The 27,902-nt window shown below is 46.4% G+C and overlaps 1 protein-coding gene across 1 annotated transcript; it reads right to left on the reverse strand.

Annotated features, from left to right (window-relative positions):
* Positions 1–14,511: 14,511 nt before the first annotated feature.
* LOC147118274 (uncharacterized) lies at positions 14,512–27,304 on the reverse strand. The gene is made up of 3 exons (XM_085984354.1): positions 27,190–27,304; positions 24,088–24,159; positions 14,512–16,525 (listed from the first exon to the last, which is right to left on the reverse strand). Exon 3 carries the CDS (start codon positions 16,244–16,246, stop codon positions 14,981–14,983), a length of 1,266 nt encoding a protein of 421 aa, XP_085840480.1. The 5' UTR covers positions 16,247–16,525; positions 24,088–24,159; positions 27,190–27,304; the 3' UTR covers positions 14,512–14,980.
* Positions 27,305–27,902: the final 598 nt, after the last annotated feature.

Consider the following 27,902-nt stretch of genomic DNA (forward strand, 5'->3'; position numbering starts at 1 on the left):
CGTATAAAATAGCCAAAAAAAGCGCCAGAGCGGAAGATTGGGAACAGTTTAAGATAGAGCAAAGGAGGGCAAAGGGCATGATCAAGAGGGGCAAAATAGCTTACGAAAATAAGCTGGCGGAAAATATAAAAACTAACTCCAAAAGCTTTTATAAATATATCAAAAGGAAAAGACTGGTGAAAACCAAAGTTGGTCCATTGCAGTCAGATACGGGGGAATATATAATGGGAAATAAGGAAATGGCAGATCAACTAAATGCATACTTTGGGTCAGTCTTTACGAAGGAAGACACAAAAAACCTCCCTGGGATATCGGGAAAAATAGGGACATTGGCAAAGGAGGAACTGACGCAAATCAATATCTCTAAGGATATGGTGTTAAGGAAGCTAAAGGGATTGAAGGTGGACAAATCCCCAGGGCCTGATAACATGCATCCTAGGGTACTGAAGGAGGTGGCCCTAGAGATAGCGGATGCACTAAGGATGATTTTTCAGAATTCATTAGACTCGGGAACAGTGCCGATGGATTGGAGGGTAGCTAACGTTACCCCACTATTCAAAAAGGGGGGTAGGGAAAAAGCAGGTAATTACAGACCTGTAAGCCTTACATCAGTTGTGGGCAAAATGCTGGAGTCCATCATTAAGGATGAAATAGCGGAGCACTTAGCAAATGGGGACAGGATAGGACAGAGTCAACATGGATTTACAAAGGGTAAATCGTGCTTGACTAATCTATTGGAATTTTTTGAGGGAGTAACTGGTAGAATAGATGGGGGAGAGCCAGTAGATGTGGTGTACCTGGACTTCCAAAAGGCCTTCGATAAGGTCCCACATAAAAGATTAGCATGGAAAATTGAGGCTCATGGGATAAAGGGGAAAGTTTTGGCGTGGATAGGGAACTGGCTGTCAGATAGAAAACAGAGAGTTGGAATAAACGGCTCATTTTCTGAATGGCAGGCAGTAACAAGTGGGGTACCACAGGGATCTGTCCTGGGCCCCCAGCTGTTCACAATTTACATTAATGACCTGGATCAGGGAGTCGGATGCAGCATTTCCAAATTTGCAGACGACACTAAACTAGGAGGTGGGGTGGGCTCAGAGGAAGAGACCAGGAAGCTCCAGAGCGATTTGGACAGACTGGGCGATTGGGCGGATAAATGGCAGATGCACTATAATGTGGACAAGTGCGAAGTTATCCACCTTGGGTGCAGGAACGGGAGGGCAAATTATTATTTAAATGGCAATAGATTGGGAGAGGGGGAAGTACAGAGAGACCTGGGTGTTCTTGTACACCAGTCACTGAAGGCGAGCATGCAGGTGCAACAGGCGGTCAAGAAGGCAAACGGTATGCTGGCCTTCATAGCAAAAGGGTTAGAATACAGGAACAGGGATACCTTGCTGCAGCTGTACAGGGCACTGGTGAGACCACACCTCGAGTACTGTGTACAGTTTTGGTCGCCTCATCTGAGGAAGGATGTTCTTGCCATGGAGGGGGTGCAGCGGCGATTCACCAGGCTGATACCAGGAATGGCGGGAATGACCTATGAGGAGAGACTATGTAGTTTAGGGATGTACACACTGGAGTTTAGAAGATTGAGAGGGGACCTCATAGAAGTGTATAAAATTCTGACAGGTCTAGACAGACTGGATGCAGAAGGAATGTTTCCCTTGGCGGGTGAGAACAGAACTAGAGGACATAATTTAAGGATAAGGGCTAAACCATTTAGGACAGAGATGAGGGGGAATTTCTTCACTCAGAGAGTGGTGAACCTGTGGAACTCATTGCCACAGAGGGCAGTGTACGCCAACTCATTAAATATATTTAAGAGGGAATTAGATATATTTCTACGGGCAAAAGGGGTTAAGGGTTACGGAGAGAAGGCGGGGACGGGATACTGAATTAAAGGATCAGCCATGATCTCATTAAATGGCGGAGCAGGCACGAAGGGCCGAATGGCCTACTCCTGCTCCTATCTTCTATGTATCTATGTATCTATGTACTACAGTACTTTCCAGTTTCTTGCCATTAAGATAATAACTTGCTCTATGATTTTTCCTGCCAAAGTGCATAACCTCACACTTTCCAGTATTGTATTGCATCTGCCAAATCTCTGCCCACTTACTTAGCCTGTCTATGTCCCTTTGCAGGTTTTTTATGTCCTCCTCACTCACTACTTTCCGTCCCATCTTTGTATCATCTGCAAACTTTGATATGTTACACTCGGTCCCCTCCTCCAAATTGTTAATATAGATTGTAAAGAGTTGGGGACCCAGCACTGACCCCTGCGGAACACCACTGGTTGCTGGTTGCCAATCTGAGAACGAACCATTTATCCCAACTCTCTGCTTTCTGTTAGAGAGCCAATCCTCCACCCACGCCAGAATATTACCCCCAATCCCGTGATTTTTTATCTTGAGCAATAATCTTTTGTGTGGCACCTTGTCAAATGCCTTTTGGAAGTCTAAATACACTACGTCCACTGGTTCCCCTTTATCCACCCTGTATGTTACTTCCTCAAAAAACTCAAGCAAAATTGTCAAACGTGACTTCCCCTTCATGAAACCATGCTGAGTTTGTCCTATTAAATTATGTTTATCCAAATGTCCCGTTACTGTCTCCTTAATAATGGACTCTAACATTTTACCAACCACAGATGTTAGGCTAACAGGTCTATAGTTTCCAGCCTTCTGCCTACTACCCTTTTTAAATAAGGGTGTTACATTAGCAGTTTTCCAATCTGCCAGGACCTTTGCTGAGTCCAGTGAGTTTTGGAAAATTATTACCAATGCATCCACAATCCCTACCGCCACTTCCCTCAAGACCCTAGGATGCAAGCCATCAGGTCCAGGGGATTTATCCACCTTGAGTCCCATTATTTTCCCAAGTACCACTTCCTTAGTGGTTTTAATCGTATTTAGTTCCTCCCCCCCTAGAGCCCCCTGTTTGTCCAGTGTTGGGATATTCTTAGTGTCCTCTACTGTAAAGACTGATACAAAATAATTGTTCAGTGTTTTTGCCATCTCCATGTTTCCCACCATTAATTTCCCGGTCTCATCCTCTAAGGGACCAACATTTACTTTAGCCACCCTTTTTCTTTTAATACAACTATAGAAACTTTTACTGTCTGTTTTTATATTTTTTGCTAATTTACTTTCATAATCTATCTTCCCTTAATCAATCTTTTAGTTATTTTTTGCTGTCTTTTAAAGACTTCCCAATCTTCCATTCTCCCACTAGATTTGGCTACCTTATATGCCCTTGTTTTTAGTCGGATACTATCCTTAATTACTTTACTTAGCTATGGATGGCTATCTTTTCTTTTACACCCTTTTTTCCTCAGTGGAATATATATTTTTTGGAAGTTGTAAAATAACTCCTTAAATGTACACCACTGATCATGTACTGTCTTACCCTTTAATCTATTGTCCCAGTCCACTCTAATTAATTCCGCTCTCATACCTTCAAGTGAATGTTGGTCCCTTAGAGGACGAGACCAGGAAATTAGTGGTGGGGAACATGGAGATGGCAAAAACGCTGAACAAATATTTTGTATCAGTCTTTACCGTAGAGGACACTAAAAATATCCCAACACTGGACAAACAGGGGGCTATGGGGGGGAGGAGCTAAACACGATTAAAATCACTAAGGAGGTGGTACTCGGTAAGATAATGGGACTAAAGGCGGATCAATCCCCTGGACCTGATGGCTTACATCCTAGGGTCTTGAGAGAAATAGCGGTCGGGATTGTGGAGGCATTGGTGGTAATTTTCCTAAACTCCCTGGATTCAGGAAAGGTCCCAGCAGATTGGAAAACATAGACAGAAGGCTGGAAACTATTGACCAGTTAGCCTAACATCTGTGGTTGGTAAAATGTTGGAGTCCATTATTAAGGAAGCAGTAACAGGACATTTGGATAAGCATAATTTAATCGGACAGAGTCAGCATGGTTTTACGAAGGGGAATCCATGTTTGACAAATTTGCTCGAATTCTTTGAGGACGTAACAAACAGGGTGGATAAAAGGGAACCAGTGGATGTGGTGTATTTGGACTTCCAAAAGGCATTAGACAAGGTGCCACACAAAAGATTACTGCACAAGATAAAAAATCACGGGATTGGGGCAATATACTGGCATGGGTGGAAGATTGGCTATCTAACAGAAAACAGAGAGTTGGGATAAATGGTTCATTCTCGGGTTGGCAATCAGTAACTAGTGGTGTTCCGCAGGGGTCAGTGCTGGGACCCCAACTCTTTACAATCTATATTAATGATTTGGAGGGAGGGACCGAGTGCAACGTATCCAAGTTTGCCGACGATACAAAGATAGGAGGGAAAGCAGTGAGTGAGGAGGACATAAAAAACCTGCAAAAGGACATAGACAGGCTAAGTGAGTGGGCAGAAATTTGGCAGATGGAATATAATGTTGGAAAGTGTGAGGTTATGCACTTTGACAGAAAAAATCAAAGAGCAAGTTATTATCTAAATGGAGAGAAACTGCAAAGTGTTACAGTACAAAGGGATCTGGGGGTCCTGGTGCATGAAACACAGAAGGTTAGTCTACAGGTACAGCAGGTGATCAGGAAGACCAATGGAATCTTGGCTTTTATTGCAAGGGGGATGGAGTATAAAAGCAGGGAAGTCTTGCTGCAGTTATACAGGGTACTGGTGAGGTCACACCTGGAATATTGCGTTCAGTTTTGGTTTCCATATTTAAGAAAAGATATACTTGCTCTCGAGAGTTCAGAGAAGGTTCACTCGGTTGATTCCGAAGATGAGGCGGTTGACTTATGAGGAAAGGTTGAGTAGTTTGGGCCTCTACTCATTGGAATTCAGAAGAATGAGAGGCGATCTTATCGAAACATAAGATTGTGAGGGGGCTTGATCAGGTGGATGCGGTGAGGATGTTTCCACTGATGGGTGAGACTAGAACTAGGGGGCATAATCTTCAAATAAGGGGCTGCCCTTTCAAAACTGAGATGAGGAGAAACTTCTTCACTCAGAGGGTGGTGAATCTATGGAATTTGCTACCTCAGAGAGTTGTGGAAGATGCGACATTAAATGAATTTAAAATGGAGATAGTCAGTTTCCTAGCTGATAAGGGAATAAGGGGTTACGGGGAGAAGGCAGGGAAGTGGACGTGAGTCTAGATTCAGATCAGCCATGATCCTATTGGATGGCGGAGCAGGCCCACTCCTGCTCCTACTTCTTATGTTCTTATGTAAGATGCCTTTCGGCCCATCGTGCTGGTGCCAGCTCTCTGATAGAGCGATGCAATTAGTCCCACTGCCCTGCTCTTTCCCCACAGCCCTGCAAATTTCTGCTTTTAGTATATATCCAATTCCCTTTTGAAAGTTACTATTGAATCTGCTTCCACCTCCCATTCAGGCAGTGCATTCCAGATCATCACATTTCGCTGTGTAAAAAAAAGTCTCCTCATTTCCTCTCTAGATTCTTTTGCCAATGATCTGAAATCTGTGTCCTCTCGTTACCGACCCTCCTGCCAGTGACAACAGCTTCTCCTTGTTTGCTCAATCAAAACCCCTCATAATTTTGAGCACCTCGATCAGAGCTCCACTTAACCGTCTCTGCTCCAAGTTATATTGCCAGTGTTTTGTGAATTGTTGCTGTGATCGAGGTGCTGGATGTCCGTGCCTGGGGAATGGGACATTCTATCCTCGTGAGCACCGAGTGTCAGCATCCAGCAATCTCTGGTCAGGGACTGTCTTTTTAAACTGCCTCACCTCAGCTTTTTGACTCCCTGATTTCATTATTAAACATTTCAGAGTTTATGCAGACTGACCAAGGCTAAACAGATAAATGTGAGGTATTATATTTTCGTAGGAAGAATGGGGAGTGTTCCATTTGCAAAGATAATCCAGAGGCTGTTTGCAGAGCTCAGTTCATGTTGCTTTTAATGGCTGATCCTGTTGTATCCGTGTGTTAATGGAGACACGGAATGCAGGAGTTGGTTTAACAGGTGTTTACTGAACAAAGTCTGGAGGTGAACTAAAAGGTACAAGACACTATACAGGCTTATATAGCCCGAGTGGTCACTACCGGTATTACAGTACACAGGGGCTCTTAAAGGTACATACACTACAATTCCTCCCCTTTTAGATAATTAGTGCATAACACTTTAAGTAATCATTAATTAACATGTTTACAAGAACAATAATCTACACATTTGCTGCAGTTAATCAATTATAAGTCAGTCTCTCTGGAGGCTTCCTGACTCGGTGCGGATAACGCCTCGGTGGTGTAGTAGTTTTCGGTGGTGTAGTAGGTTCTTTTGGCAAGGTCGATTCGGCTTGAATGCCAGTGTCGGGTTCATCTGGTTCCAATATCACCGGATCGGAGGTAGATACTATGGGTATCTCTGCTTCATCATTAGGCGTATAGAGTTGTGGTGTAGGTTGTCCCTTTTTGGATGACTCTATGATCTGGTCAGCATGGCACCTTATTATGCTTTCTCCAATGTCCACGGTATACATCAGCGGTCCTAGTCGTGTGCAAATAGTTCCAGGCTGCCATTTCTCGGTACGGTAGTCCCGGGCCAAAACTTGTTGACCTATCTGGAAGGTTCTAGTTGGCCTTTCATTCATGCCTTGAAATTGCCGGTTCTCTACGTCCCTTCTGATGTTTGGCTTGATCAAATCCAGCCGGCATCTTAGTCTTCTATTGAAAAACATCATGGTGGGAGTTTGGTTTGTAACCACACGTGTTGCATTCCTGTATGCAAACAAGAAGTTATCTACCTTATGTTGTAGATTTATGTCTTCATTACCCATGGCCTTTATGGCCTTCTTGAAGGTCTGGACAAACCTTTCAGCCAATCCATTGGTGGCGGGATGGTATGGGGCGGACGTGTAGTGCTTAACCCCATTGTTTTTTAAGAAATTCCTGAATTCTTCGGATACAAATTGCGGTCCATTATCAGAACAGATCTGTTCAGGCAGCTCATTCCTGGTGAATATGGTCCTTAATACTGTGATGGTTTTTTCTGTGGTGGTGGAGGACATCTTTATTACCTCCGGCCACTTGGAGTGTGCATCCACCGCGATTAAGAACATTGAGTCCATAAATGGACCAGCAAAGTCGATATGTACCCTTTGCCATGGAGATGAGGGCCACTCCCATGGATGTAGAGGGGCTTGTGGTGGGGCGTTTTGGACCTTCTGGCATCCTAGACAGCTCTTGGTCTTTTCTTCGATGTCTCCATCGATACCTGGCCACCACACAAATGCTCTGGCTAAGTTCTTCATTTTCACTCCACCCAGATGCCCCTCGTGAAGCTCCTTTAGCACTCTATCCTTGAGTTTGGGTGGAATCACCACTCTGGATCCACACATCAAGGTTCCTCGGCACACTGACAGCTGTTCTCTTCTTTGCGAGAATGCTGGCAACAGTGGTTCGCCATGTGCTGGCCATCCCTTCACCGTTAAATCGTAGACTCGTGAGAGAGTTGGGTCATTTCGCGTTTCCTTTTCAATGGTAGAATTTGTCACCGGTAGACATTCCACTATGGTCGAGTGGAATACCTCCACTGGGTCCACTGTAGGCGCCTCTTCCACCATTGGCAACGGTAGGCGCGATAACCCGTCAGCATTCCCATGCTGTTCTGTTCCTTTGTGCTCTGTGTTATATTGGTGTGCCCCTAGGAAAAGGGACCACCTCTGTAGCCTTTGTGCTGTCATAATGGGAACACCCTTTTTAGGGTTGAATATGGAGACGAGGGGTTGATGGTCAGTCAACAAGATAAATTTTTGTCCGTGTAGGTAATGGTTGAATTTCTTCACCCCCTACACCAGGCTGAGTGCCTCCCTGTCGATCTGGGCATAGTTACGCTCAGCTGAGTTCAATGAGCGTGACGCAAAAGCTATCGGCCGCTCCGAGCCATCAGGGAATCTATGTGATAATACCGCTCCCACGCCGTAAGGGGATGCATCGCACACCAGTCTGATTGGCAGTGATGGGTTGTAATGAGCCAACACTTCCCTGGACGTGATCAAGCCTTTGCATTTATGGAAGGCACGTTTACAGTCTTCGCTCCATTTCCAAACTACTCCCGTTTGTAGCAGTGCGTTAAGCGGGTGCAGAACCATCGACAAGTTTGGTAAAAATTTATGATAGTAATTTACTAATCCCAGGAACGACCTTAATTGTGAGACATTTTCAGGTGCTGGGGCCTTTACGACCGCTTCAATTTTTTCAGGTGACTTATGCAACCCTTCTTCGTTAATGACATGGCCACAATATGATATTTGTTTCTGGAAAAATTCACATTTGGGGCGATTTGCTCGTAGGCCCCATTCTCTCAGCCTCGTGAGCAACTGCTCCAAGTTTGCAAGGTGCTCGTTGTCGTTTTCTCCTGTTACAAGGATGTCATCTAGGTAGCATTGAGTCCCTGGAATCCCTTGAAGGACTTGCTCCATAGCTCTTTGCCAGATAGCCGGAGCTGATGCCACTCCAAAAACCAGTCGATTGTACTGGTACAGGCCTTTGTGTGTGTTTATCGTGAGATACTTTTTAGAGGCCTCCTCAACCTCCATCTGTAGATATGCCTGTGCTAAGTCAATTTTGGTGAAACGTTTCCCTCCGGATAGTGAGGCAAAAATATCTTCTACTGTACCGTGTGAAGAACTGGGTTTACAGTCACCTTGAAGTCCCCACAGATGTGAACTTTTCTCTGTTCTTCAGATTTATCATTATTCAACGTTTTCTTCATGACCGGGACGATGGGTGTTGCCCACTCACTCCAATCTACCTTGGATAACACGCCTGCTTTTTCCAAATTCTCCAGCTCTGCCTCGACGGCTGGACGAATTGCGTATGGCACCGGCCTTGCCTTAAAAAACTTGGGAATTGCCGCATCTTCCACTTTTATTGAAGCGGTGGCGCCTTTCAGGGTTCCTAGTTCCTGTTGAAACACTTCTTTGGCGTTAGCCAAGATTTCTTTTAATTGTCCAGGTATGACGTCATCATCGTTTTTTTTCTTACTGGTCACCGTCAGTGCCTGAATGGAGTGCCAGTCTAAACGTATCTTTCTGATCCATTCACGTCCCAACAACGATGGACCACCATCTTGCAGAACGTATAAATACAACTTCTGTATTTCCTTGCCGTTGTATACAACAGGCACCCTTATTTTCCCTCTGGGGTATACTTTCTGCCCCGTATATGTCTTCAAGACAATGGATGTGTCTTTCAAAGGTATATGCGGAAATAGCCGCTCGTAATCCCGTCGACTCATGACGGTCAGAGCTGATCCTGTATCTAGCTCCATTTTGACTGGGGACCCCGCTATCGTGAGGGTAACCCAAATGGTCTGGTAATCTTCTTTGGCAATTACATTATGTAATTTGAGACAGCTTAGCCTCTAGTTTCCAGAGTCGCTATCGCTCTTCTGGTCTTTGGAGCTACTGTCCGTCATCATTTGTACCTTTCTGTACTTTTCCTTATTGACCTTTTTACTGTCAGATCTGCATACACGTGCAATGTGTCCCATCTTTCCGCATTGCCTGCATGCTTTGTCCTTGAACCAGCAGTCCTTCTGGTCATGGGTGGATTTGCTGCAGCGATAACATCTCTCGAAACCCCGTGTCATTTCATGGGTGCCGAAGTCCTGTGGCTTTTGCTGTATCTCTGCAGCTCCTCTTGCTGCTGCTTCGTATGATACAGCCACACTGAAAGCCTTGTCCAGTGTCAAATCTTTCTCCGAAAGTAGTCTTTTCTGTGTTCCTTCGCTTAGGAGACCGCAGACGAATTTGTCTCGTAGAGAATCTGCCAGTCCTGCCCCGAATTGGCAGTGCTTTGACAGCTTTCGTAATTCGGTGAGGTAATCAGCGTTACTTTCATTCTTGTGCTGATTCCTCCTGAAGAATTTGAATCGTTCCACTATCAGCAGCAGTGTTGGGTTTAAGTGCTCCTGTAAGGTATCAACAATTTCCTTAAAATTCTTGTCCATTGGTTTGGCTGGAGTGATCAAGTTTCATAACAGCCCGTATGTCCTTGCGCCCATCAGATTTAGAAGCACCGATGCCTTTTTATCATCCGCTACTTCATTCGCCTTGCAATATACCTCTACTCTTTCCACATGTGGTCCAATCTTCTATATCACTATCGAAAGCAGTAATATTGCCAGTCTTCGGCATCTTGAAAATCTAAAATGGCGCTTCCCGCGCTTTTCTTTCTTCCCCGCCGAGTTAAGATAGCACCTCCCGCGCTTTCCCGCCGCTGCCGCTGCTGCCAACGCTGTTCTCTGTGGTTCCCGTTGCGACTTGCAGCTTTTCGCGGTATTTCTATTTTTTTTATATATCGCTTCAATAGTTTCTCCGTTACTTGGAGAACCATTCCTGTCGTGGAGCGGACCCTCTGGGACTTTCCTCTCCCTCTGCTTGGTCCGAACGCCGACCTGCTTTGCAGCACCGGCCGCGCCCTGAGTGCTCCACCCTCTCGCTCTCTTTGCTTCTGCTTCCCGACTCGCTGCCCAGCCCCGTTGCAGAGCCACCCAATCGAGCTCTAGCCCGCCGCAGCCCAGGAAGGATCAGTGCACTACCTGCCACCAGCCCATTTAGCTGGGGAAACAACAGACTGGAGACCAAGCCTGGCCCTCGTTTTCGAGTTTCTTCGAGTTATTTTTTTTTTTTGCTTCTGGCTTCGACTTTCGTCTGAGGAATCGATCCCCTTGACTTGCTGCCGAATTGCAGGTAAGTTCGTTTCTAACTCGTCGCCACTGTTAGATCCGTGTGTTAATGGAGACACGGAATGCAGGAGTTGATTTAACAAGTGTTACTGAACAAAGTCTGGTGGTGAACTAACAACACAAGACGCTACACAGGCTTATATACCCGAGTGGTCACTACTGGTACTACAGTATACAGCGGCTTCAAAATCATAGTTCCTCTTAAAGGTACATACACTACAGAGGGCAATGTGGTTGACGTGGTGTGCATGGATTTCCAAAAGGCGTTCAACAAAGTGCCACATAATAGGCTTACCAGCAAAGTTGAAGCCCATGGAGTAAAAGGGACAGTGGCTGCATGGATAGGGAATTGGCTAAGTGACAGGAAACAAAGAGTAGTGGTGAATGGTTGTTTTTCAGGGGTTGGTTCTAGGACCACTGCTTTTCTTGATATATATTAAAGACTTCGATGTGGGTGTACAGGGCACAATTTCAAAATTTGCAGATGACACAGAACTTGGAAGTATAGTGAACAGTGAGGAAGATAGTGATAGACTTCAAGTGGACATAGACAGGCTGGTGGAATGGGCAGACACGTGGCAGATTAAATTTAATGCAGAAAAGTGTGAAGTGATACATTTTGGTAGAAAGAATGAGGAGAGGAAATCTAAACTAAAGGGTACAATCCTAAAGTGGGTGCATGAACAGAGGGACCTGGGGGTATATGTGCACAAATCATTGAAGGTGGCAGGGCACATTGAGAAAGCAGTTAAAAAAGCTTACGGGAACCTGGGCTTCATGAATAGAGGTATAGAGTACAAAAATGTTGAAATTATGATGAACCTTTATAAATCACTGGTTCGGCCTCAACTGGAGTATTGTGTCCAATCCTGGGCACTGCACTTTAGGAAGGATGTGAAGGCCTTAGAGAGGGTGCAGAAAAGATTTACGAGAATGATTCCAGGGATGAGGGACTTCAGTTACATGGATAGACTGGAGAAGCTGGGGTTGTTCTCCTTTGAGCAGAGAAGATTGAGAGGAGATTTGATAGAGGTGTTCAAAATCAAGAGGGGTCTGGACAGAGTAGAGAGAAACTCTTCCAATTGGCAGAGGGGTCGAGAACCAGAGGACACAGATTTAAGGTGATTGACAAAAGAACCAAAGGCGACATGAGGGAAAACTTTTTTACGCAGCGAGTGGTTAGGATCTGGAATGCACTGCCTGAAAGGGTGGTGGAGGCAGATTCAATCACTGCTTTCAAAAGGGAATTGGATAAGTACCTGAAAGAGAAATATTGCAGGACTTCAGATTCCTGGGGCAGGAGGGACCAGTTCTGGGGCAGGAGGGACCTGTCCAAGGTGGACGGGTTGCACCTCAACAGAGCTGGGACCAATGTCCTCATGGGACAGTTAACTGGTGCTGTGGGGGAGGGTTTAAATTAATTTGACAGAGGGATGGGCACCAGGATGAAACATTAGAGAGGAGAAACAAGGTGAAGAGAGGACTGGGAGAGACAAGTAGCACTAGAGGGACAGAATTGCTGGTCATCTTCCAAAATTCGATAGACTCTGGAACAGTTCCCATGGGTTGGAGGGTAGCTAATGTTACCCCACTATTCAAAAAAGGTGGTAGGGCAAAAATGGGAAATTATAGACCGGTAAGCCTGACATCGGTAGTGTGGAAAATGCTAGAGTCCATTCTAAAAGATGTAATAGCAGAGCACTTGGAAAACAGTGACAGGATTGGACAAAGTCAACATGGATTTACAAAAGGTAAATCGTGCTTGACTAACCTACTGGAATTTTTTGAGGATGTAACTGGTAGAATAGATAAGGGAGAACCAGTGGATGTGGTGTATTTGGGCTTTCAGAAGGTTTTCGATAAGGTCCCACATAAGAGATTAGCGTGTAAAGTTAAGGCACATGGGATTGGGGGCAAGGTACTGACTTGGATAAAGAACTGGTTGGCAGACAGGAAGCAAAGAGTTGGAATAAACAGCTCTTTTTCCGAGTGGCAGGCAGTGACTAGTGGGGTACCGCAGGGATCGGTCCTTGGACCCCAGCTATTCACAATATATATAAATAATCTAGACGAGGGAACTAGATGTAATCTCTCCAAGTTTGCAGACGACACAAAGCTGGGTGGGCGTGTGTGCTGTGAGGAGGACGCCGAGAAACTCCAGTATGATTTGGACAGGTTGGGTGATTGGGCAGAAGCATGGCAGATGCAGTATAATGTGGATAAATGTGAGGTTATCCACTTTGGTGGCGAAAACAGAAAGGCCGATTATTGTCTGAATGGCAATAGATTGGGAGAAGGGGAAGTGCAACGAGACCTGGGTGTCCTTGTGCACCAGTCGCTGAAGGTAAGCATGCAGGTGCAGGAGGCAGTTGAGAAGGCAAATGGTATCTTGGCCTTCATAGCGAGAGGGTTCGAGTACAAGAACGTCTTGCTGCAGTTGTACAGGGCCTTGGTAAGACCACACCTTGAGTATTGTGTGCAGTTTTGGTCGCCTTATCTGAGGAAGGATGTTCTTGCCATGGAGTGCAGCGAATATTCACCAGGCTGATACCTGGGATGGCAGGAATGATGTATGAGGAGAGATTGGGTCGATTGGACTTATACTCGCTGGAGTTTAGAAGAATGAGAGGGGATCTCAAGAAGCTCGACACGACCCAAGACAAAGCAGCCCGCTTAATTGGCACCCCATCCACCACCTTAAACATTCAATCCCTCCACCACTGGTGCACCGTGGCTGCAGTGTGTACCATCTACAAGATGCACTGCAGCAACTCACCAAGGCTTCTTGGGCAGCACCTCCCAAACCCACGACCTCTTCCACCTAGAAGGACAAGGGCAGCAGGTGCCTGGGAACACCTGATAGAATACATAGTTCCCTGAAGGCAGCAGGACATGTAGATAAGGTGGTTAAAAAGGCATATGGGATACTTGCCTTCATTAGCTGAGGCATTGAATATAAGAGCAGGGAGGTTATGATGGAGCTGCACAAAACGCTAGTTAGGCCACAGCTGGAATACTGTGTGCAATTCTGGTCACCACACTATAGGAAGGATGTGATTGCATTGGAGAGGGTGCAGAGGAGATTCACCAGAATGTTACCTGGGCTGGAGCGCTTCAGCTATGAAGAGAGACTGGACAGGCTGGGGTTGTTCTACTTAGAGCAGAGAAGGCTGAGGGGGGACCTGATTGAGGTGTACAAAATTATGAGGGGCATAGATAGGGTAGATAGAAAGGAACTTTTCCCCTTAGTAGAGGGGTCAATAACCATGGGGCAAAGTTTCAAGGTAAGGGGCAGGAGGTTTAGAGGGGGTTTGAGGAAAAACTTTTTCACCCAGAGGGTGGTTGGAATCTGGAACTCACTGCCTGAAAGGTTGGTAGAGGCAGGAACCCTCACAACATTCAAGAAGCATTTAGATGAGCACTTGAAACACCATAGCATACAAGGCTACGGACAAAGTGCTGGAAAATGGGATTAGAATAGACAGGGCTTGATGGCCGGTGCAGACACGATGGGCTGAAGGGCCTCTTTCTGTGCTGTATAACTCTATGACCACCAACTCCAAGTCACGCACCATCCTGACTTGGAAGTATATTGCCATTCCTTCATCGGCGCTGGGTCAAAGTCCTGGAACTCCCTCCCTGACAGCACTGTGGGAGTACCTTCACCACACGGACTGCAGCTGTTCAAGAAGGCGGCTCTCCACCACCTTCTCAAGGGCAATTAGGGATGGGCAATAAATGCTGGCCTTGCCAGCAACGCCCACATCCCATGAACGAATAAAAAAAAAACTTCTTCCCATAACACGCGTACAAGGGCTCAGTAATGTTTAATTCATCAGAAAAAGACAAAGTACAACAACATACTGGTCAGCTTAACAGAGTCTCATCATAGTTATGAGGCCACAAACTTAAAATAGTCACTAATAAATCCAGTAATGAATTCAGGAGAAATGTCTTTACCCAGAGAATGGGGAACTCGCTACCACAGGGAGTAGTTGAGGTGAACAGCACAGATGGATTTATGGGGAAGCCACACAAGGGAGAAAGGAATGGGAAGAGATGTTGATCGGGTTAATTGAAGTAGGGTGGGTGTGGGACATAAACACCGGCATGGACCAGTTGGGCCGAATGGCCTGTACATTCTATGGAATACCATCAACAGTCAATCGAAGGGAATCATCAGCACAACAGCTTGAAAGATTAAACAACAGTACAGGAATTTATAAAACATTCATCCATTCCATGTTCATGTCACCCCAGCTGTCTACAGGGCCCTGTGCTACAGAACAGTGTGAACTCGCTGGTGTCTCTTCAGCTCCCCGGAGCTTTTAAAGCTCTTACCACAGTCAGAGCATTTAAATGGTCTCTCATCAGTGTGAACAAGCTGGTGTGTCAGCAGGTGGGATGACCGAGTGAATCCCTTCCCACACACAGAGCAGGTGAACAGCCTCTCCCCGGTGTGAACTCGCTGGTGTCCATTCAGATGCTTGGAACTTTTAAAGCTATTACCACAGTCAGAACATTTAAATGGTCTCTCCTCAGTATGAACCAACTGGTGTACCTTCAGATCCCCAGAGGTTTTAAAACTCTTCCCACAGTCAGAACATTTAAATGGTCTCTCATCAGTGTGAACTCGCTGGTGTGCCAGCAGGTGGGATGACCGAGTGAATCCCTTCCCACACACAGAGCAGGTGAACAGCCTCTCCCCAGTGTGAACTCGCTGGTGTCCCTTCAGCTCCCCGGAGCTTTTAAAGCTCTTACCACAGTCAGAGCATTTAAATGGTCTCTCATCAGTGTGAACTCGCTGATGTGCCAGCAGGCTGGGTGACCGAGTGAATCCCTTCCCACACACGGAGCAGGTGAACGGCCTCTCCCCGGTGTAAGTACGCTGGTGTCCCTTCAGATTCCTGGAGCTTTTAAAGCTCATTCCACAGACAGAACATGTAAATGGTCTCTCATCGGTGTGAACCAACTGGTGTTTCTTCAGATCCCCAGAGGCTTTAAAGCTCTTCCCACAGTCAGAACACTTAAATGGTCTCTCATCAGTGTGATATTGCTGGTGTCTCAACAGGTTTGATGGCTGAGTGAATCCCTTCCCACACACGGAACAGGTGAACGGTCTCTTTAGCTCCTGGGACATTTGAAAGCTTTTCCCACAGTCGGAATGTTTCACCGGCCTCTCCCCAGTGTGAACTCGCTTGTGTGCCAGCAGATTTGAGGACCGAGTGAATCTCTTCCCACACACGGAGCAGGTGAACAGAATCTCTCCTGCTCTCTCCAGCTGGTGTCTCTTCAGATCCTGGGACCTTTTAAATCTCTTCCCACAGTCAGAACATTTAATCGGTCTCTCATCACTGTGAACAAACTGGTATCTCAGGAGGGTGGCAGAATGAGAGAATCGCTTCAAAAACACAGAGCAGGTCAACGGTCTCTCATTGGTGTGGACAAGCTGGTGTCTCAGCAGCACGGAGGGTGCAATTAATCCCTTCCCACACATGGAGCGGGTTAAAGGTCTCTCCCTAGTGTGATCTTGCTGGTGTATCATCGGAGCAGATGACTGAGTGAATCCCTTCTGGAACACGGGGCCGGTGAACGGGCTCTCCCCAGTGTGTAGCCACTGGTGTTGCTTCACGTACTTGTAGATTTTGAAGCTCTTCCCACACTCAGAACATTTAAAATGTCTCTCATTAGTGTGAACTCGCTGGTGTGCCAGCAGATTGGAGGACCGACTGAATCAGGTCCTGATGAATCGAGCGACTCTGTCTGTTCTTGACGTGATGTTCGGTCTGAGCTGCCTGTCTGTAAATGCTCCACTTCTAAAACCCTGTAAAAGGAGTGTAGAAAGGGGTAAGAGGGAGAATGTTGCCTCATGTCCCCCTTTCCTAGCCCAGGGGCAGTGAAGCTGATTTTCAGGCCCCAGCTGCTGCACAGGTTACATACGAACATACAAATTAGGAGCAGGAGTAGGCCACTCGGCCCCTCGAGCCTGCTCCGCCATTCAAAAAGATCATGGCTGATCTGATTACTCCACATTCCCACCTACCCCCGATAACCTTTCACCCCCTTGCTTATCAAGAATCTATCTACCTCTGCCTTAAAAATATTCAAAGACTCTGCTTCCACCGGCCTCTGAGGAAGAGAGTTCGAAATACTCACGAACATCTGTGAGGAAAAATTTCTCCTCATCTCTGTCTTAAATGGGCGACCCCTTATTTTTAAACAGTGACCCCTAGTTCTAGATTCTCCCATAAGAGGAAACATCCTCTCCACATCCACCCTGTCCAGACCCCTCAGGATCTTATATGTTTCAATCAAGTCACCTCTTACTCTTCTAAACTCCAGCGGATACAAGCCTAGCCTGTCCAACCTTTCCTCGTCAGACAACCCACCCATTCCAGGTATTAGTCTAGTAAACCTTCTCTGAACTGCTTCCAATGCATTTACATCCTTCCTTAAATAAGGAGACCAATACTGTACACAGTACTCCAGATGTGGTCTCACCAATGCTTTGTATAACTGAAGCATAACCTCCCTACTTTTGTATTCAGTTTCCCTCGCAATAAACAATAACATTCTATTAGCTTTCCTGATTACTTGTTGTACCTGAATACTAACCTTTTGTGATTCATGCATTAGGACACCCAGATCCCTCTGCATCTCAGAGCTCTGCAATCTCTCACCATTTAGATAATATGCTTCTTTTTTATTCTTCCTGCCAAAATGGACAACTTCACATTTTCCCACATTATGCTCCATTTGCCAGATCTTTGCCCACTCACTTAACTTATCTATATCCCTTTGTAGCCTCATTATGTTCTCTTCTCAATTTACTTTCCTACCTATCTTTGTGTCATCAGCAAATTTAGCAACCATGCCTTTGGTCCCTTCATCCAAGTCATTTATATAAATTGTAAAAAGTTGAGGTCCCAGCACTGATCCCTGTGGCACACCACTCGTTACATCTTGCCAACCAGAAAATGACCCATTTATGCCTACTTTCTGTTTCCTATTTGCTAGCCAATCTTCTATCCATGCCAACATGTTACTCCCTACACCATGAGCTTTTATTTTCCGCAATAACCTTTGATGTGGCAGTTTATCAAATACCTTCTGGAAATCTAAGTACAGTACATCCACCAGTTCACCTTTATCCACAGCACATGTTACTTCCTCAAAGAACTCCAATAAATTGGTTAAACATGATTTCCCTTTCACAAAACCATGTTGACTCTGCCTGATTACCTTGAACTTTTCCAAGTGCCCTGCTATAACATCTTTAATAATAGCTTCTAACATCTTCCCCATGACAGATGTTAAGCTAACTGGCCTGTAGTTTCCTGCTTTCTGTCTCCCTCCCTTTTTGAATAAAGGAGTTACATTCACTATTTTCCAATCTAATGGAACCTTCCCTGAAGCTCGGGAATTTTGGAAAATTAAAACCAACGCATCAACTATCTCACTAGCCACTTCTTTTAAGACCCTAGGATGAAGTCCATCAGGACCCGGGGACTTGTCAGCCCACAGCTCCAACAATTTGCTCAGTACCACTTCCCTGGTGATTGTAATTTTCTTGAGTTCCTCCCTCCCTTCCATTTCCTGATTTACAGCTATTTCTGGGATGTTACTTTGTATCCTCTATAGTGAAGACTGATGCAAAATACCTGTTCAATTCAACTGCCATCTCCTTATTTTCCATTATTAATTCCCCAGACTCACTTTCTATAGGACCAACGCTCACTTTGTTAACTCTTTTCTTTTTAAAATATCTATAGAGACTCTTACTATCTGTTTTTATATTTCAAGCTAGCTTTCTCTCCTTGGAGTTTTTCTTTCTTGTTGGAATGTATATATTCTGTGTATTCTGAAATATCCCCTTAAATGTCTGCCACTGCAACTCTATTGACCTCTCCCTTAACCTAATTTGCCAGTTCACTTTAGCTAGCTCTGCTTTCATGCCCTCATAATTGCCCTTATTTAAGTTTAAAATACTAGTTTTGGACCCACTCTTCACTCCCTCAAACTGAATGTAAAATTCAATCATATTATGATCGCTGCTACCTAGGGACGCCTTCACTATGAGGTCATTAATTAATCCTATCTCATTGCACAATACCAGGTCTAGTATAGCCTGCTCTCTGGTTGGTTCCAGAACATGCCGTTCTAAGAAACTATGCCAAAAAATTCTATGACCTCCTTTGCCCGTCTGATTTTTCCAGTCTATATGTAGATTAAAATCCCCCATGATTATTGCCATACCTTTCTGACAAGCTCCCATTATTTCTTCCTTTATACTCCATCCTACCGTGTGGTTACTGTCAGGGGGCCTGTACACCACTCCCACAAGTGACTTCTTGCCTTTATCATTTCTCATCTTAACACGCAGGTGCAGCAAGCAATTAGGAAATCAAATGGTATGTTAGTCTTTAATAATAATAATAATAATCACCTTTATTGTCATTGTTAGTGCACAAGTGCAGTACAACGAAATGTAGGCTTGCGGCTCCCGAGAGTGTACATTTAGATTAAGACATTTAAACATTCAACATTCATTTGGCTTATAATACATTAACATAAACATAATAAAGTGCATTGTCAGATGTGCAGACTTTAGAGTTTATTTGTGGAGTTCAGTAGGATGACAGCCCTGGGAAAGAAGCTGTTCCTAAATCTGGTCATTTGGGTGCGAATGCATCTGTAGCGTCTCCCAGATGGCAGGGGGGTGAACAGACTGTGGCTGGGGTGGGTAGGGTCTTTGATGATGGTCAGTGACCTCCGTAAACAGCGTTTCTGGTATATGTGCTCTATGGTCGGTAGCCGGGTGCCGGTAATGCATTGGGCAGTTTTGACTACCCGCTGCAGGGCTTTCCGGTCATAGGAGCTACAGCTGCCATACCATACTGTGATACAGTTCGTCAGGATGCTCTGTATTGTGCAGCGGTAAAAGTTAGAGAGGATCAGGGGTGACAGGTGATGTGCCTCAATAAATCCGAGACTCGATGTTAGCGAAACAAAACAAGGCTTTTATTGACTTAGAAGGTAACACACAGAGGAGAATGTATCTTCCATCCAGAGGTCTGCCGTACTGGATGTGCTGCAGGCTGGGCCAGCTTACATAGGAGCCAGGTATGGGCGGAGCCCTACACACAGTACAATACAATGGAAATGAAACTGAAACCAACCACAGTCACAGGCAGAGAAATACTGATGAGTGATGAATGGAATATTTCATCACAACAGGTTACATCCCTTCATCCTCCTTAGGAAATATAGGCGCTGCTGGGCCTTCTTCACCAAAGAGGAGGTATTGAGGGACCAGGAGAGATCTTCCGTGATGTGGACTCCGAGGAACTTAAAGCTGTCCAACCTTTCCACCACAGCCCCATGGATGTGGATGGGGGTGTGACTTCTGCCTTTAGACTTCCTGAAGTCCACAATGATTTCCTTGGTTTTCTTGATGTTACTGCAATTATATAGGGCCTTGGTGAGACCACACCTGGAGTATTGTGTACAGTTTTGGTCTCCTTACCTAAGGAAGGATATACTTGCCTTAGAGGGAGTGCAACGAAGGTTCACCAGACTGATTCCTGGGATGGGGGGGTTGTCCTATGAGGAGAGATTGAAGTGTCTAGGCCTATATTCCCAGGAATTTTGAAGAATGAGAGGTGATGTCATTGAAACATCTAAAATTCTTACAGGGCTTGACAGGGTAGATGCTGGGAGACTGTTTCCCCTGGCTGGGGAGTCTAGAACCAGGGGTCACAGTCTCAGAATAAGGGGTCGGCCATTTAGGACTGAGATGAGAAGAAATTTCTTCACTCAGAGGTGGTGAATCTTTGGAATTCTCTGCCCCAGAGGGCTGTGGAGGCTCAGTCATTGAGTATAATCAAGGCTGAGATCGATAGATTTTTGGACTCATGGGGAATCGAGGGATATGGGGATCAGGCGGGAAGGTGGAGATGAGGTAGAAGATCAGCCATGATCTTATTGAATGGCGGAGCAGGCTCGAATGGCCTGCTCCTATTTCTGATGTTCTTAAGAAAGCTGTTTGCTATAGCCTGCTGCCCTACGACAAATACACAGAGGATTTCAGTTACGTGGAGAGACTGGAGAAGCTGGGATTGTTCTCCTTGGAGCAGAGAAGGTGCAGCAGAGATTTAATAGAGGTGTTCAAAACATGGAGGGTTTTGATAGAGTAAATAGGAGCATGGGAACAGGAGGAGGCCATTCAGCCCCTCCGGCCTGTTCCGCCATTCAGTGAGATCATGGCCAATCTGTGTCTTAACTCCACCCACCTGCCTTGGCTCCATATCCCTTTGCTCCCTTGTCTAGCAAAAATCTATCGCTCTGGGATTTTAAATGATTAATTGAGCTGGCATCGACTGCTTTCTGTGGGAGAGGGTTCCACACTTCTACCACCCTTTGTGTGAAGAAGTGTTTCCCAACTTCTCTCCTGAATGGCCTGGCTCTGATTTTAAGGTGATGTCCCCTTGTCCTCGAATGCCCCACCGGCGGAAAAAGTCTCTCTATCTACTCTACCAATTCCTTTCAAAATCCTAAAATCCTCAATCACTCCTTAACCTTCTAGATTCCAGGGAACACAAGCCTAGTTTATGTAGTCTCTCCTCATAATCTAACCCTTGGAGCCCGGGTAACATTCTGGTGAATCTGTGCTGCACTCCTTCCAAGGCCAATATATCCTTTCTGAGGTGCGGTGCCCAGAACTGTACACAGTGCTCCAGATGGGGTCTAACCAGGGCTTTGTATAGCTGTAGCTTATAAGGAGAAACTGTTTCCAGTGGCAGGAGGGTCAGTAACCAGAGGACACAGATTTAAGGTCATTGACAAAAGAACCAGAAGCGAGGTGAGGAGAATTTTATTTACGCAGCGAGTTGTTGTGATCTGGAATGCGCTGCCTGAAAGGGCGGTGGAAGCAGAGTCAATAATAATGTTCAATGGGGAATTGATAAATACTTGAAGGGGAAAATTTGCAGGGCTATGGGGACAGAGCAGGGGCAGTGGGACTAAATGGAGAGCTCTTTCAAAGAGCCGGCACAGGCACGATGGGCTGAATGGCCTCCTTCTGTGCTGTATGATTCTAGGAGCCACTCCGAGAGTGGAGTGGTGCTCGCAGGGATCGCTTGGCAGGAAATTGGGAGGAGGTGGTTCACACGCAGACTGCACCTGATTTCGAGACGCTGTCCTTTTAAAATAATCCCTCCACAGGCAAGGAGGGACTCGGTCCCTTTAATGAAAATCACATTGAAAAGGAGAGTCCCTGTCCCTTTAAGAGCCCTCCGCCCACCACTCCCACCTTTTTAGTAAAGTCTTTGAAATTAGTAATAAAAGTTCATGCAGAAAAAATGTGTGTCTGTCTGACTGTATTTTTGTGAGTATCTGTGTCTGTCTGACTATGTATGTGTGTCTGTGTAGAATAGCATCATAGAATGATACATCACAGAAGGAGGCCATTCGGCCCATCATGCCTGTGCCAGCTCTTTGAAAGAGCGATCCAATTAATCCCACTCCCCCTGCTCTTTCCCCATAGCCCTGTAAATGTTTTCCCTTCAAGTATTTATCTCAATCTCTTTTGAATTATAATGTGGCGGTACCACTGAGTTAGTCTAGATAACTTTATATAATTCTCTTTAACGATGTTCTAACACCAGCCTAAACCTGTACTATTGTGTTGGGCATTATTGGGTTTTGTATATAGACTTTGCATGTACGGGGCGTGGCCCCTTTAAGAGCGCGGGAAAACGCGGGCAAACGCGATGTCACGTCGCAAATCACGTGACTACCCAAACGCAGGAAAAACACGATGACGTCACGGCGCAAACAACGGGACTGCCCAGGCAGTCCTCGTGGCATCTCCGTTGAGAAAAGACCTGTTTCATGGCTCTCCTGTGTCGATCTCAGCAAGTTGTTTGAATTAGTTAATTCCTACATTAAAGACCTGTTTACTTGTTCTCCTGAGGCAATCTCTGTTGTTCGTCGATCTCAGTTTTTCGTAGGAACACGTCAATACCTACATCTCAGTTATTTGTTAGGAATTCATCAATTCCTACAATAATATTGAATCTGCTTCCACCGCCCTTTCAGGCAGCGCATTCCAGATCACAACAACTTGGTGTAAAAATCTGTTTCCTCATGTCACCTCTGGTTCTTTTGTCAATCGCCTTAAATCTGGTTTCTGTCCCTTCAGCCATTGGAAACAGTTTCTCCTCATTTACTCTCTCAAAATCCATCCTGATTTTGAACAACTCTATCAAATCTCCTCTTAATCTTCCTTGCTTAAGGAGAACAACCCCAGCTTCTCCCGTCTCTCCACGTAACTCAAGTCCCTCATCCCTGGTCCCATTCTCGTAAATTTCTTCTGCACCCTCTCTAAGGCCTTGACATCCTTCCTAAAGTGTGGTGCCCAGCGGAAGCCTAGCCAGTGTTTTATAAAGGCTTAGCATAACCTGCTTGCTTTTGCACTCTATTCCTCTATTAATAAAGTCAAGGATCCTGTTTGCTTTTTTAACAGCCTTCTCAACTTGTCCTGCCACCTTCTAAGATTTGTGTACATACACCCCGAGGCCTCTCTGTTCCTGCACCCTCTTTAAAACTGGACCATTTAGTTTATATTGCCTCTCCTCATTCTTCCTACCAAAATGAATCACTTCACACTTCTCTACATTAAATTTAATCTGCCACGTTTCTGCCCATTTCACCAGTCTGGCTACATCCTCCTGAAGTCTGTTACTATCCTCATTGTTTGCTACATTTCCGAGTTTCATGTCATCTGTAAATTTTAAAATTATGCCCTGGATCCCCAAGTCCAGGTCAGTAATATAATCAAAAAAAGCAGTGGTCCGAATCAATGTTCACGTTAAGTTGCGCGGCCACGCAGCGGTCTGGAGGTCCCGCGCAGCCGGCTCACCGCCCTATAAATGGAATAAACGTGCATGCGCCGAAATTTGAATGGGCCGCGCAGCCCGTTAAAGGGGCCACGCATCTAAAAAAGAGGGAACACTGGTCCTAATACCGACCCCTGGGGAACATCACTGTTTACCTCCCTCCAGTCTGAAAAGCAACCGTTCATCACTACTCTCTGCTTTCTGTCCCTTGGCAGAAAATTGGGAGGGGGCGAGTGCAACCAGCACCTAATTTCTCGCCAAGCACTCACTGGAGCTGGGGATTAGCCCTACTTTAAATGTCAGTCTCTTACATGTATATTATAAAAAGGGAGACGCAGTCCCTTTAATGAAAATCACAGTGTGCCTGTCCCTTTAAGAGAACCCCCACCACTCCCATATTTCTCAAAGTGCTTAAAATTAATAATTAAAAATGCTGGAAATTTATATTTTAAAAATTAATTCAGGGAGAAAAAGTAATTTTACTCACAAGTATTTGCTCCAGAGAGTTTTTGTTTCTGCTATATCAATTTGAAAACATACTGTTTTTTAAATGTATCTTCTGCAACACAAGATTAGTTTGAGCTGTAAAATGTGAAAGGAACATTAAAAATAAACTTTCCCAGGCTCACAGATCCTGAGCAGGCCCATTTACAAAAAGGCGGCGGGCCGATCCGTCCAATGAGCCGGTTCCAGGTCCCGCCTCCTCCTTCGCCGCGATTGGTTGGAGGACCAAAGCCCCTCGGTCGGTCCTTCAGGCTCCGCCTCCCCTCGCTCATTGGTGGAGCGCGCACGTTGGAGGAGCAAACATAGAAACATAGAAGATAGGAGCAGGAGTAGGCCATTCGGCCCCTTGAGCCTGCTCCGCAATTCAATGAGATCATGGCTGATCATCCAAATTCAGTACGCTGTCCCAGCCTTCTCCCTATATCCCTTGATCCTTTAGCCTTAAGAAATATATCCAACACCTTCTTGAATATATTTAATGAACTGGCCTCCACCGCCCTCTGTGGTAGAGAATTCCACAGGTTCACCACTCTCTGGGTGAAGAAATTCCTCCTCATCTCAGTCCTAAATGGCTTACCCTTTATCCTTAGATTATGACCCCTAGTTCTGGACTCCCTGGCCATCGGGAACATCCTTCCTGCATCTAGTCTGTCCAGGCCTGACAGAATTTTATAGGTTTTGAGGAGATCCCCTCTCAATCTTCTAAACTCCAGTGAGTACAAGCCCAATCGACCCAATCGCTCCTCATACGTCATTCCTGCCATCCCAGGTATCAGCCTGGTGAATCTTCGCTGCACTCCCTCCATGGCAAGAACATCCTTCCTCAGATAAGGCGAACAAAACTGCACACAATACTCAAGGTGCGGTCTCACCAAGGCCCTGTACAACTGCAGCAAGACATCCTTGTTCCTGTACTCGAACCCTCTTGCTACGAAGGCCAACATACCATTTGCCTTCTTAACCGCCTGCTGCACCTGCATGCTTACCTTCAGCAACTGGTGCACAAGAACACCCAGGTCTCTTTGCACCTCCCCTTCTCCCAATCTATTGCCATTCAAATAATAATCTGCCTTCCTGTTTTTGCCACCAAAGTCGATAACCTCACATTTATCCACATTATAGAGCATTTGCCATGTTTCTGCCCAATCACCCAACCTGTCCAAATCGTACTGGAGTTTCACGACATCCTCCTCACAGCATACCCTCCCACCCAGCTTTGTGTCGTCTGCAAATTTGGAGAAACTACATCCAATTTCCTCGTCCAGATCATTAATATATATTGTGAACAGCTGGGGTCCTAGGACCGATCTTTGCGGTACCCCACTAGTCACTGCCTGCCACTCGGAAAACAACCCATTTATTCCAACTCTTTGCATTCTGTCTGCCAACCAGTTCTCTATCCAAGTCAATACCTTGTCAATAAAATTCTGTCAGGCCTGGACAGACTAGATGCAGGAAGGATATTTATGATGGCCGGGGAGTCCAGGACCAGGGGTCATAGTCTAAGGATAAGGGGTAAGCCATTTAGGACTGAAATGAGGAGGAATTTCTTCACCCAGAGAGTGGTGAACCTGTGGAATTCTCTGCCACAGAGGGCGGTGGAGGCCAGTTCATTAAATATATTCAAAAAAGAGTTGGATATATTTCTTAAGGCTAAAGGGATCAAGGGATATGGGGAGAAGGCAGGGACAGGGTACTGAATTTGGATGATCAGCCATGATCTCATTGAATGGCAGAGCAGGCTCGAAGGGCCGAATGGCCTAATCCTGCTCCTATCTTCTATGTTTCTATGTAGTACGGACTATCCGACAGTGCAGTGCTCCCTCAGTACTGCCCCTGCGACAGTGCAGCGCTCCCTCAGTACTGCCCCTCCGACTGTGCAGCGCTCCCTCAGTACCGCCCCTCCAACAGTGTGGCACTCCCTCAGTACTGACCCTCTGACAGGGCGGTGCTCCCTCAGTACTGTCTCTCCAACAGTGCGGCGTTCCCTCAGTACTGCCCCGCCTGCAGTGCAGTGCTCCCTCAGTACTGCCCCTCCGACAGTGCAGCGCTCCCTCAGTACTGCCCCTCCGACAGTGCAGCGCTCCCTCAGCACTGCCCCTCCAACAGTGCGGCGCTCCCTCAGCACTGCCCCTCCGACAGTGCGGCGCTCCCTCAGTACAGCCCCTCCAACAGTGCAGCGCTCCATCAGGACTGCGCCTCCGACAGTGCGACGCTCCCTCAGTACTGCCCCTCCGACAATGCAGCGCTCCCTCAGCACCGCACTGGAGTGTCAGCCTTGCTTTATATGCTCAAGTCCCTGGAGCGGGATTTGAACCCACAACCTTCTGGCTCTGCTATCCACTGAGCCACAGCTGACTCCAGTCTTTTACACAGTTTCATCATAACTTCCTTGTTTTTGCACTCTACGCCTCTCCTAAAGCAGGGGAGTTATGATGAATTGTTAAACAGTTTTTTTTGCAGAGTGACCAAGGCTGTCTGTAGGAAACAATTTTGCATTTGAAAGAAGCTTGTATTGTGAAGCTTGTGCCCCTTTGCCAGGCCCGCTGCCTGCGGCCCCTCTCCCAGATTCCAGCCCCAGCTCTGTGCTGACTGAGCTGCTCTCACCTGGGGACAGCGCGTCACAATCGGCCCCAGCGCACCTGAGCTGGAGAAGAGGCCCCGCCCCCTTGCCGCGCCGCCATTGGTTGGAGGACCAGGCCGCCCAGTTCAGCCCTCCCACCTCAGCCCTCGCCCTATTGGTCAGAGCTCCCGCCAATCACAGGCCGGGCCGGCCTCCATCCACTTGAATGGCCTCTTCCTCTGATGACGTCACAAACGGGTCCCAGCGCCCGGGGAGGAAAGTCCCGCCCCCTAGCCACGCCGCCATTGCTTGGAGGACCAGGCCGCCCAGTTCAGTCCTCCCAGCTCAACCCTCTTCCTATTGGTCAGCGCTCCCGTCAGTCAGAATCACATTCCTCCGTCTCACTCCACCATGTCACCCGGCTCAATCCGCTCCGTTCGGCGTCAGCGGAGGTCCCGCCCGACTCTCAGGTTTGGTTTTTCTCGTATTTTACTTTATAATCTCGCTCCGCTCCCCCCTCACCTCGATTTAAATCGATTCCCCAGCACTTTACCCCGGCCGCTGAATCTGCCTCTTCCCGGGCCCGGCCTTCCGTCTTCTCCCCGGAGGCCCCGCACAGGCGCACTGGCAGCCTCGTTTTGTGGTGGACCGAATGAGCATGCGCGGCCCTGCCACTCCACATTTAAAGGGACACCCACCCCCTCCACATTTAAAGGGACACCCGCCCCCTCCACATTTAAAGGGACACCCACTCCCTCCACATTTAAAGGGACACCCACCCCCTGCACATTTAAAGGGACACCCAACCCCTGCACATTTAAAGGGACAACCACCCCCTGCACATTTAAAGGGACATCCACCCCGCCACATTTAAAGGGACACCCAACTCCTCCACATTTGAAGGGACTCCCTCCCCCCCTCTCATGTCCTCTACTGTGGCGGAGGAATTCCTGGAGTGTTTACGGGATGGATTCCTGGACCAATATGTCGAGGAACCAACCAGAGGTCAGGCCATCTTAGACTGGGTATTATGTAACGAGAAAGGATTAATTAGCAATCTTGTTCTACGAGGCCCCTTGAGTCGGAGTGATCATAATATGATCGAATTCTTCATTAAGATGGAGAATGAAGTTGTTGACTCAGAGACTAGGGTCCTAAATTTAAATAAAGGAAACTACGATGGTCTGAGGAGCGAGTTGGGTAGGATTGATTGGGGAAATGTCACTCAAAGGGTT

The sequence above is a fragment of the Somniosus microcephalus genome, chromosome 4 (genome assembly GCF_052327205.1).
Source record: "Somniosus microcephalus isolate GS21.2 chromosome 4, FLI_Smic_1.0, whole genome shotgun sequence".
NCBI lineage: Eukaryota > Metazoa > Chordata > Chondrichthyes > Squaliformes > Somniosidae > Somniosus > Somniosus microcephalus.

What these genes read in the sequence shown, in the direction of transcription:
- LOC147118274 (XM_085984354.1), bottom strand. Translation starts at nt 16,246, where the DNA reads ATGATACACCAGCAAGATCACACTAGGGAGAGACCTTTAACCCGCTCC.